The 12,837-nt window shown below is 40.6% G+C and overlaps 1 protein-coding gene across 5 annotated transcripts in view; it reads right to left on the bottom strand.

Annotated features, from left to right (window-relative positions):
* The window catches only part of CRIM1 (cysteine rich transmembrane BMP regulator 1), a 174,928-nt gene that overhangs the window by 52,664 nt on the left and 109,427 nt on the right, over positions 1 to 12,837 (bottom strand). For all 5 annotated transcript variants that reach the window (XM_039887419.1, XM_039887423.1, XM_039887422.1 and 2 more), the window contains one exon: positions 10,834 to 11,031. In XM_039887419.1, the coding sequence (XP_039743353.1) occupies positions 10,834 to 11,031 (198 nt within the window). The remainder of the gene's footprint in view (positions 1 to 10,833; positions 11,032 to 12,837) is intronic.

The raw sequence follows: 12,837 nt of genomic DNA on the forward strand, positions 1-12,837 counted from the left end.
ATTCCTTGATGGTGCAAAATAAAGCGTTATTAAAATAGTCCTGAAAATATCTGGGCACTCACTCAGTTCAGCAACTTGTACTGGATGAAGGATGGGTACTTTTGCTGAATGCTCAGCAAATTTACCTCATGATGAAGCAAAGACTGGCAACAATCACAAGGAGAAGAGACCAGGGTCAGGACCAGAATGCACAAGTATTGATGTCTCAGTGCCTGGCACACTGACGGGGCCTGAGTAGCCCATTCCTTTTACTCAGCTGAGATGTTAATGCCCAGGTCAGGGTCTAGGGCCTAGATGTGAAATGCGGCTGGGCAGAAGGCAAGTGTGAGGGCAGAGACAGCTGGGAGAGTAGCTCAGTGCTACTCTCAGTGAGAGAGTATCTCTACATTGGGGAAGCAGGAATGGACAGGGAAAGCAGGCCTTCCCAGAGGTCAAACAGCAAGGCCAAAATTCCAGGCAGAGGCTCAGAAAAAGATCCAAGGTCAAAGGCTAGGCCACAGAAGGTCAGAATAACAGTAACTGGGTGTCAGCAATGAGAACAGAGCCAGGAGCAAGAATGGCTTTTGAATCTGAGCCATGATGATCAAGTACTTTCATGTTCACGACCTTATTTCCTACTCTCTCCCTTCTCACGTTGGAGGTTTAAAGAGAAGCAATGCGAAGGACACAGACTTGGAGTCGGAAGATGTAGCTTGAGTTCCTGTTCTCTCATTATCTTGCATGTGGCGCTGGAAGTCTCTGGGTGTCTATAAAATGGGAATACCCATTGTTCCTACCTTACAGTATCACAGTAAGGCTCAACTAAGATCATAAAGAGGGGACTTTTTCTATAAATTCTAAGGGTTAGAGGAGTATTTACTTGTTGCTATAATTATTGTGACAACTATGCTGCCTGCTTGGAGCTACAACTGGTCTCGGACGATGGCTGAGTAAATGAATTATGTGCCCTTTTGCAGGCCTCAAACGATCGGCTGATAATGAAATGCTATGACAACTGGTTTGGCATTCTGAACTCTGTCCATTGTAACTTAAGCATCGTTTTCTATCTCCACTGATAACAAGAAAAGCATCTGAGATGTGGGTGGGTGCATGACATCCTTTCATATGGTCTGGTAAGCTTCGGAGCATGTTAGTGACCAGCCACTGGCGCCTTTCACATTTGCTGAGTAGCAGTCTGATACCATTGTTTCGCATTTTGACTGTGTCCATGGTGTCTCGAAGAGAAGAGAAATCTCTTGGTAATCAGCTTATCCAATGTGAGTTGAAACAATGATTCTCTGTGCCTGGCTGACCCCGTTCTTCCTCTCTCTCATGTTGGGGGCCTTGCTGGATCTCTGGGGCTGAGGGCAAACTCATCATAGTGTCCTTTATTCTATTTTGGTAGCTTTACGAGTAGTTCTGCCATTCTCAAGTTAAAAGAGGATACACAAGACCCATCTCTAAAGCTATCTTTGGTCAACAAATCTTAGTTTGAATGTCAGTAATCTAAAATTTACATCAATGAGAAGAGATAGTTCAACTGGTACTTCTTTAGCAATACTGGGAGCATTTCACTCGGATACTAATGTTCTCAGGATCTGTGTCACAGGACTGTGGGGTGCCCCTACTGAATTCATCTGGCATAAAATCTCCATGGAACCTTTTTAATGCTTGGTCCCAAGAAAGCATCAGAGAGTCGTAGCCTTGAAAATATCTGGGCTTGCTGATCCCTCTCAATACCCAAGGCTGTAGCCCATCCCAGACTGACAGCTTATTATGTTTGAACATTTTTTTAAGCTTCACTAAGAAAATAGAGACTCACTGAATTGTTTTATAAAGAGAACTGATATGCAGGGCCATAGCTTTCTAATTAAGGTAAAAAAGAACACCATTTCACGTCTTCCAGCTGATGTCCAACCTACGGGTGGCCCAACCACCTGGCAATGCACAGGCATGGGCAAACAGTAGGTACCGAATATATGCGCAGGCATTAAATATGCCCTGTTTGATTCCAAAGCAGATCCAAGGCGGCCTCAAATCATGTCATTTACGCATACTTTTTAAAGTGAGGAAATGAGGACCAAGGCAAATTTTAAGTAGAAAAGACTATGCTGCTGCTAGGGAAGAGGTCAGCATGCAGGGTTCACGCCTGAGGTTCTGTCTGGTTGGGGAGGTGCATTACAGACTCAATTCTCAGTTTACTCCAATAGCCGAAGTGGAAAATCAAACCCAGAGCACTGTATGACCCTCAGGGTCCCCAAGGACTAGCACTTGTGGGCCTTAGAATTTTCTTGGGGACTCTTAGTCCTAATGTGTGATGGTCCTGCAAAATAAGAGCTGGAGGCTCGAACTGAGTCTTATTTTCAGTAGGCAGTTCCCATTAAATTCTGTGGTCTCCAGTAGTCTGGACACCTGAATTGGGCTCCGTTTCAAACGAGCATGACAAATCAATTCATCCTCTCAGAGGTAAAGGTAAAATTCCCTTGATGTATAACTAGGCATCCTGTAGATATAGATGGTTAAGCAAAAATCAGACCAAACTGCTAATTCAACTCAAATGCAAAACTGTGTAAAATAGAATGCATCACCAAATGCACTGACAAGTTTCACCGAAGTGCTAAATGTTCATTATCGCTCATCTCTTATCGAACGATGGTACGACCCCTGGACAAAGATCTGGCACTACTGAGTCTCCTGGTAACGAATTTCCCAGTCCACATGCTGACAGATACAGTGAGCATCTGGGAATCTCAAACTGAGAGGGTGACGTGTGGGTCTGATCTAGGTGCCTGACACTTCAGCAGTCACCTGTGTTAAGGGATCTATAAATGGGCAAGGGACATTCTTTACTAGATACTTTTATCCCTTCAGTCTGTAATGTTATTTTACATTAATATTGTATTAGAAATTGTATACGCTTGTGTGACATTTTATCTTCAACGATCAGATGGACACAGCACAAAGTATGCTTCTAAGAGGGCCTTTAAAAACAATTCACTGGGTTACTATCTCTAATGCTAACTTGTCATGTATCAAATGTGAAATCACTTTGTTTTTATAAGACAAATTTAAGTCTATACAATGAAATAGTTTAAAATGGCATAATCAGAAGCGGAGTTATATAAGTAAAATATCAGAAATTAATTATACTGGAATCACCATTTCTTTTAAAGGATTATTTCCACAGGGAAATTACTTAAGTCTAATTTATTTGAAACTATGTTTGAATGGAGTACCTGTAGTTTCACAAAAATGTTGTACCATAATATATAACCATTTAAATACATGTCTCCAACCCCTAGAAATCATAAAAATACTATGAGTGAACCGATTTTAAAAGCAGTACTTTGCGAGGCTATATGCTTGTGCTAAAATGCTGTTCACGTTAAAATTCTACTTGAAACTTCTCTTCAGAGTTGCTCTCAGAGCAAATTACTATGTCACAGAAGACAAAGTGCCTTTATTTTACTGTCACTTTTTGCTTCCTCTGAACAATTGAACCCAGATAGATCACTCACCTTTTTCACCAGACTTAAGACGAGAACGACTCTGACTATTTCCTAGAGTCTGATAAACCTTTAAGAGTCAGAAGTTTACAAAGCTAAAAATATACAAAAGGATGTACTGTAAGCTCTAACATCAGTTTCGACAGAGAGGTACCAAAACTATTCTGAATGATTATATCTCTGCAGTAACTGTAGTTTCCCCAGATAACTATTTTGAAAGGAAGAACACTCACTTGGATATGTAAATCTTGGTGTGTTTAAAAATAATGTCGTTATGTTTAAAAATAATTTCATTACTTTATAGTTGGACCTTGTATGGTAGAAATAAACAAGCTTCATATGGAAAGTGCTGTCACGTGCTTTAGATACAGGTATGTTGAGACCAATCCATCCCTTAGAACTGAGGCAAACAGCGGAAGGAGATGAAGAGAATTTTAAAATAAGAAGGTCTAATACAGACACAGTTAGGTAAAGCAGAGCATCTCTTAAAAGCTAGACAATGTGATTACTGGTTAAAATATTCAATTCTATGAGGAGTTAATAGGAAACCAATTCTGCTGCTTTTGGTCAATGGTCGTACCAGAAAAAGATGAGATCTTTCTTTTTAAAGTCTGCAAGGCTTTTCTGAAGGCCATGTCTCCTAATAACCTTCATTAACTTCTGTTTGGTTGCCTAAGAGTTGTCTCATCCAAAAAAAGTTTAACACAGTCTCAGTAGAAATTGTGTTTATTTAAGTTTGTTGGAAAAACATTCCTATCATTTCAAGAATGACTAAATATTTTTCATTCACATAGTTAGCATTCCAGACTATGTTTTCCTGCCTCTGTTGATTAGATGAAAATTAGCAGGCCCGAGTCTGAACTATTAGCTTCAACTATTATCTTAGGAGAAAAATTATGAGACTCCCAGCAATAATGCCCTTTTAAGTATGGGAAGTAGTGAGCAGGACAAATAAAGAGGAACCTGTCTTCTTGCATGCCACTTCAACAGAAAAATACTTAGCAGCCAGGGCTGCTGAATGCTGTACAAAGGTAGACATTTTTCTAATTACGTGTTTCAGAAACAGCTCTGAACGATGACTTTCTAGTGTTACGTGGGATATCTAAAGACATTTTAAATTACCAGAGAAAAAACAAAACACTATGAAATTTATTTATGAAAATTTCTGATGCTTGGGTTAAAGACCTAGGTTAACACACGGTCATCTGCTATGCATCTGCTACTCCACATATAACCTTATTTGGACAAGCAAAAACACAGACTGTGTTATATTTTAACTTCCATTTATGGAACTAGTTTCCAGGACACTTAGAGTTAAAGGATGAAACAACATGCCTAAGAGTCTTTGAGATATTACGAATATTTTATTACTTTTGGCCTACTAATAATAGCATAGTATATGGCACTGAAGCAATACCACCCATAAACTGAGTTCTGATCCCTGCTATGTACCAGAATGTTAATATCATGTGACCCTGTGGCATCTTTGACTTCATTGCCTCTCGGGTCAGCCAAACTATGTTTGACTCCTTGCCACAGAAGCAGTAGCTTAATCATTTGAGATACTGTCCAGTTAGGAAGTATTATGGGCAGGGCTGGAAACATTTTTTTTCTTTTTTTTTTAAGGAATTCCCACCCAGATATGTGCCTGGTACAGACTTTTCTGGCAGCCCAATAGAAATGTCATTTGAAGGGAGGCTTGATTCAAACTATATTATCAGTATTTGTGGAAAAGAATATAATGCTCCTATGAAATTATGGTTGATGAGAAAGAGGAGAGTAAATCTGACAGACCATGGACTTCCTGCCCTATAGAAGATGGCATGCAATCTGTTGGGTGAGCTGACACTGAAGTGGCTTACTAAATCCATGTAGGTCAAGAAATGACTAACACCCTCTCTTCAACACTGTCTTGAGTAGGACCAGAATTCCCCAGGTAAGGGATCCAAGAAAGCGAGGTGGCAGGAAGAAGGATAGCTGACTGTCTGGTTCTATCACATTCCATCCTAAATCCAGAGACTTAGAAATAATCCACACACAGGAAATCTTTTAGTCCTCCACTTCAAGAGCTGGTTAAGTGCAGAATTATTAGGTCGGCCTGAAAACTCAGCTTAGTTTCAGATAACAATTCAGTAAATAACAGATTTGAAGTTTATTATAGAAAAAATTTTTTTAAAATACGAAAGTATATAGACTAATATGATGGACCTTCATATACCTACAAATAACTCTTTGATTTCCTGTCTGAGATGGGGAACATGCTTTGCTTTTGTTTTGGAGAAACAGAAATAGAGAAAAGAAACTACCCATTCACCCAACCACAAGGATGGAAACCCAAATCATAATACTGAATGTTATCTTATAACATATTACCTATATTTTACTGGTTCTTGAAAAGTGATACTCTTGGTACTGGCTCTAAAATCACCAGGGTCATCAAAACCATCAACTCATCCCAGCAAAAGATAACACGAGGTAGGACTGAAGAACACTCTGGTCACAGTGGTCACCTGGCCACAGGCCAAGACAAGACAGCAGATCAATCTTGACATCGAGACTTCTAAGTGATGATGAAATTCTTCTCTCTTGCATCAGTGTCATACATAGCCAAGCTGGCCTCATACCTGTCCACATCTCTTGCATTTTTCTTACTCAGTCATCATGGGCATGTCACATACATCTTGCAACCAAAAAGTCCCTCTCCAACACCTTATCTTATCTTTCATTATAAAACAGATTTCTTTTTAATGGGAAATGGTACTCTGTCTTTAGGGTCTCTCTGACATTAAGAATCAGCTTAGGGAGCACTTATACCTGATGTCATTAGAAAAAAAAAGGATCAAATTACTCTCAATACCTAATTGTGATGTTAAAATAAACACTGATGCCTGTATAAGTAGCTGCAAATACAATGTAGTGGCACCCGTACACTAACGAGGCACATCTTAAGAGCAGTGCATTAAATATGACAGTGAGCACCGGCCTTTGGAGGGTCTGGGGAAGCTCTGGCCTTCAGAGGATGAACGAAGAGAGAATAAACCACACTTTACAAACTAGTCTTGGAAGGCCCCTGTGGCTGCCCCTGGAAGGAGGCTGAGAGCCGGGTGTTCATCTGGAGGGTGAGCAGTCGATCTGCAGCTAATTGGTCCAACTTGCCTCTAGGTAGCTGGGCCCACTGTGTGCCCAACACTCCTTATATAAAACTCTACTTTCTGTTCTCCAAGTGCATTTTCAAACATAAGCTTTCTGTCATTATTATTATTATTTTTTTCAACTGATCAGAGGTCCAACTGGCCATCAGCATTTGAGGCCCTGGTTAAGAAACCCTACATCAGGGTCTGCTGCCCGACTTGGCCAAGGAAGAGATTTGTAAGGGGAGTCTGGCTGTGATTTCCTACTCTAGTCTCTACCTAACACACTCGCTCATCATTTATTCATTAACAATTTTTGAGCACCTACTTATATGTCAGGTGCTGTTTTAGAGATTCAAAAGAATATGGTAAATTCCTAGCTCAAGGGGATATGCAGCATCTTTGAGGCTACAGGCCAACAGGGGGTGCACTACACCATGCAAACCTTGCCCCTGCACTCTAGGGCCACACTGTTCTCCCACTCTCGTGGGGCAAGTTACATGACCTCTGAACTTTGGGTTCTGTGATGGTAACCGGGATACAGTACCTGCGCAAAAAGGGAGGCTGTAAGGATCAAATGAGCTGTTTGATGCTCTTACAGCAGTTAGGCCTGGTTCATGTCAGTATGCAAGAAATGTCCTTAAAGGCTCTAAATAAGATAATGCAAATGGTGCTAGATGCTGAGGAAGACCTAATTCTGCTGCCCTCCTTTTTGGTTTCTAGTTTTTAAGGAGAAAAGGACATAGCTTCCATCTGTCTGCTATTTCATTCATTTCCATCTTAGCTCTTTACAAGGGCCAGAAAATAAAACTAACGTGATTGATGAACATGTAGAGAAAAGCCAACAGAGCAAAATATAAGAATACAATCAGTTAAAGACTTACAGACCGGGATGGCTTATCTGTGTACCGGAATTGGGTGTTGACAATAACTTGGTAAGACTTAATCATGAGAGTACTTAAGTGCCAACTTAAAAAGCACTTAGGTACTTGTGAATCAAGTTAGCTGTCAAGTAACAGCCTACTCTTCAAGGGCCCCCAGGTTCACGTCCCTGGTCCTCCAGGAGTAACCAAGCACATTATTTTGTCACTTGGAAGGTATGTATGTTTAATAACAAAAGCCACAACAAAGTTCTTCTTCCCTGTAGGTCCTAACATACCGTATTTGGTGATGCAGTAATTTATTTAGAAAAAAAATCTAAAACCACAATCCTTGTGTGGGGTCCTTTCATATAATTTCGGGCTGACTATGCGCCTTGAGACTGTAGCCAATAGGGTGAGGGCCAAAATTTGTTATGCAATTGTGCACAGAGGAATTTATTGTATGTATAAACTGCATAAATACCAGTGTTTCTGTTTTTCTCTAAATAATTCTGGCTGATTACTTATTACACATTAACACCTTGCTTTCTTCTTATTTCATCTAATCCTTTTGCTAGTCTGAAATCACTTGAAATGCTATCTATATATGCTATTGAAAAGCTACTGAGAAAAATATTTTCAAATAGTTGCATACACTATCTTGGATCCTATTAACTAAGCAAAATGATTATTCACTTTATAAGTTTCTTGCTTTAAGCTTCTTATGATATTAATGACTTTTTAGTATCATGATCTGAGCTGTGCAGTTTTTTGATTCCACACCAAAAGGATCTTTCCATCTTTCTATTAGGTCTTAAAATGAGAGGATTATTGAAAAGCAAACAATCTTATTTGAAACTCACTGCTTAACTAAGTTAAAAACAAAAACAAGAAACACAAGATCAATTAGTTCTCTGAGAACTACACAATGGGATCTTCTGAAAGTCTCAATGAAAAGAGATAAGGGCCAGAACACAAAGGAGACAGAAAGGAACTGGGACCAGTAGAACATTAGGGCTTGAAATAAAGATGCTGAGTTCTGGCGAGGTAGAGGATGTGGCCTGGACTTGAGGCTTCAGAAGCAAATCCAGAATGAATCCCAAAGGCATCCTTCCCCTGAGGTCCCCAAAGTAGGAGGAGTGGGCTGGTGGGGGAGCACATCAAAAACACCTGGAGTAGCTGTCAAACCGCAAATGGTTTCCTCCCGTCACCCCACTCCCGTCTTTCCCAGCACAAGGCCAAAAACCAGAGATGAAGAGAGATTAATAAGGAAACTAGAAATAGGGGCATGAGTAAGCTGAGATGGCATTCGGGAGCAGGTTTAGCAGACGAAAACATAGCTAAATCCACCAGACTTTGCTTTATCCTGGCTCAGCCACATAATGGCAATTGACCTTGGAGGAAATGATCTAAATCTCTCTAAACTTTAATTTCTCTATCCCTAACACAGACTAATTAGGCTGTCGGGACAGGGTTGTTGTGAGGATTAAATGAAATCAGGTACAAGTATAAAGAAAGCACTTACCCCGCGGTACCCAAATATGAACATTCCTTGTCTCCTGGTTTAATTTAAAATGGCCTAAATATCTGAAGTTAACTCAGAGCTGTCCCTTATTTATCTTCCTGTCCAGTGCTACATTTGGATTATGGGAAGTACTTAATAAGTATTTTTATTTTTTGGAATTAATAGCTAACCCAAACTGTCAAACAGTGGAAGATGAGATACAACTCCATGAGTATGTTGCAGACACCAAACTGCAAGTGATCAAACTAGAGTTCACTTCCTACCCAAACATCTACATGATGTCAGAATAAATCAGTTTCACACATATATTTCTATTCGCCAACTGCTTGCTTCCCTTCTCTACTCACTATGATAAATATGCTAATGAATGCAAAAGACGAGTACAAAAGGATTTGCCTTCCCTCCATTTACTTTCAGAGAAAGGGCCCTATTTTTTTTTAACAAGTGTTTTCAGTCTTTCCATTTATGATCCGAGATGTGTGAAGTTAAAGGGTTAGTGCTTACTGGATCACATATTTCTGCTCTTAATTTTTCTTACATTATCAAGCACATGTATGTACTTAAATATTCCAAGCTGACAACCTGAATAAGGGTAGACAGTTTTACCTCTATCTGCTTCAGCAAGGCAGCCTTTCCTGTAAAGCTCTGTGCCCTGCCACACATATTTCTGTGCATTACTTTTTCCAGGACTAAAATGCTGCCTTTAGGGGATGGGAGGAGTGTGCATGTGAGGGGGTGGGTGATTTCCACAGAATTGGTCATCTGGAAGCTATAAAGTTTTGGAGTGTGGCAGCTGTGTTCTGTGTAGAGTTATGGTAAGGGAACTGGAGTCCTCCAGCTTACATTTTTATATGATTTTTAAGGTCTTTAATAATGCTAACCCCTCAGAGGTTAACGAAGCTTGTCAGGCACACTCCAAAGTCTGAGTTTATGAAAATTTAGGTAGAAGCAAAAGACTTTTCTTGATATAAGACTTAGTCTATTTAACTGAATTTCTGGAAAGAGCTGTCGGTTCCTTAAAAGCCATTTTAAAAAATTCTAGAAGGATCCATCTTCAATAGAGATTAATTTTTGAACCAATTTAGTTCACTATGCAAATGTGCTTCTTAATGACGAATACTCTCTATTGGATCTGTCAGTATAAATATTCGATCTCTTTTCTGTACTAACAGACATGGACAGAGGACTAAGATTAAGTGTGCAAAGAATCTTCCCAGGATGGGAGAAATGGACTGAAATAGGGGCTTGGACATTAAGACTAGCTGAGGGTGCCTCAGTCTCCTCTCCATTAAATAGACTGAGGCAGTGAATGTAGGTAACCAAGGCATAAGTAAAAGCCTGAGAGAAAGCCACAGCCATTGTGATATCAGCAGTAGAATGGATCTCAGAGTGAAGACACTAGGCAGTGAAGACTGCCTCTGAAGGTTCCAGGTTTTTTTTCTATCTGCCAGGACTCGGGCTTATGGAAGCATTACAAGTCAAACATGCTATGCTTGAATCATGGGTCTTATTCCCAGCTTTATTCACTGCACTGACCTTCAGATATCAATCAGACTTGAAGTGAATTGAATTAAAATGTATATATTCTTATAAAATATTCAGATAAGCATATCTGCAGTGGTAAAATAAAAACCACACGATTCTCGCTGTAAATGTGCAACATTTCCCCCAAAATTATGAGTTTTGGCTGTATGATAAATTTCTCTGCAACTGGTAACAGCATGAAGCAGACATCATGCCCGAGGAAATAAACAACAAACAAGAATGTACTGGTAGAAGCTTATCCAACACAAAACGTTCTCCAGGGACTCATTAGAATCTACGAGGTTTACCTTCACACACGGGGCAACACTCCCCAGGGACTTTGACGGGGTTCATGCAGCTCTGTCCACAGGCTGTTGCAACGCAGTGGGGTTCTCCGTTGATGCACTGGCAGAATGTACAGTCGTCTTCCCGCCAACGGTCTCCATGGGCGCGGATCTGGCCGTTGGCATAGCAGCCAGCAGGGTTATTAAAAGGATACACTGGATCTAAATGAAAACATGAGTTCAGAGTAAGATCGAGGGCATTCTAAATCTTATCTCTGCCTGCATCTAGAGATACTTTCCCCCAAGTTCTAGTTATCAGCAGTTCTTTTCCAGCTGTGATCAGCCGAAGCTCAGGGTTTCATGAGGTATCTCTAGGGCGACAGGGAAAAGCAGTTATCATACTGAATTTATGTCCACCCATCCTGACACTGCACACAGGACAGGGGATCTGTGGCATAAAAACCAATGTGCAGGTGTTATCGCTTTATAAAGCTGCACATGTTCAGGCATACAGCCGTGGGTTGGTAATTAGAAAACTCAGATCCATTTTAGGCTCTGACAACGTCTTCTGAGCTGTCGATTTACATGTTTAGCACACCTCAATTTTGCCACCTGTCAAATGGAAAGAATAATGCCGCCATCTAACTTAGAGTGATACTATTACTTCTAGGGCTAACAGACCTCTACCTTCTGGTGTGTGGAGGTCCAGGTGGACAACAGTGAGGAGTATATAGCAGGCTCTCACTGTGGCTTGTTCATGACAAGGCTGGTTTAGACATACCATAGGTCTCGGCTTATGCCCTGGAGGAAAGACGGTACCCCTACGCTATATTTCTCCCCATGAGCTGAGCAGTCACGCAGCAGCCAAGGTTGCGGGGCAAAAGTAGCCAAGGCTACTGTAAAATAAAATGTTTTCTGAGGCTACCGACCAGGACATAAATGCTGCATACACAGTTCCCAAACATTATTATAATGAGAGAAACTAGATCAATCGCATAAAGTCTGGTCTCGACAAGCAAGTGCTGCTGTGCTGGGAGGGAAGTCCATGCGGTGTTGAGCTGGGTCCTCTTCATTCAACAGGTAAGAGGGTGTTACAAGGAGTTCAGAGGCCAACATTTAAAATCATGCAGTCACCGCTTTTGAAGGGCAGTGAGCCACACACAGATGGAAGTGGCCAAGAGACCTGAGTTAGATGAGACTTTTTAAATTTCTTTATAAAAAAATATTACACCGCATACTTCATTTCTACTTTGAGCCTGGATCTGAATTCCAGGAAGTGAGACATAACCGGATCCAAGCCCAGACAACTCATTATGAGTATTACACAGAGGTTCATATCTATGTTTTTACACCCCTAACTGCAACAAACTGGGGGTAGCTAGGGAACGAATCAATAAGGAAGGCTAAGTTTGATGTGGTTTTTAAAAAATCCTAATGACCCTAAAAAGTGAACCCTCTTTCTCCTACATAGGCTAAAATAATTTCTAACAGGGGAAAGGACTTCACTGTCGTGAACACTTGTTCAGTGTTAGGAATGTAGTTTATATACTTCAAACATTGTCAGATCTTCCATATACTGTGGAAAATATAGCTCAAATATTGAAAAGGATTTTAGAAAAACAGAAAAAAGTACAGCACATGCCACAGGATTTTCGTGTGCAGAGATAAGGGCAGGATGAACTTCAGGCAGAAGACTGACATGCCTGACTCTAGACCGAAGATCTGTGGCGGGGTCAGGACGAGAAAGTCCACATGACCTTCCGGCAGGGGAAATGGTGTGGTGTGTACAGACCAGAGACACAGTCGGGCAGAGGGTGCTTCACTGTAAACTCAGACAAGTGACTACTTTCCTGAACTTTAGTATCCTGATCCCAAAAAGGTGTGGGTTATAGTGAATGAAACTGAGTTATTATTCTGAAATGTTTATTATTTCTGCATACCACACGTGAGAGGGCAGAGCCTGTTGAAGGAACATGGAACTATTATTAATTCTTGGAAAGAAGAGGGGAAGACAGAGAAAAACAGGCT

The sequence above is a fragment of the Pteropus medius genome, unplaced genomic scaffold (genome assembly GCF_902729225.1).
Source record: "Pteropus medius unplaced genomic scaffold, Ma_sr-lr_union100, whole genome shotgun sequence".
Classification (NCBI taxonomy): Eukaryota; Metazoa; Chordata; class Mammalia; order Chiroptera; family Pteropodidae; genus Pteropus; species Pteropus medius.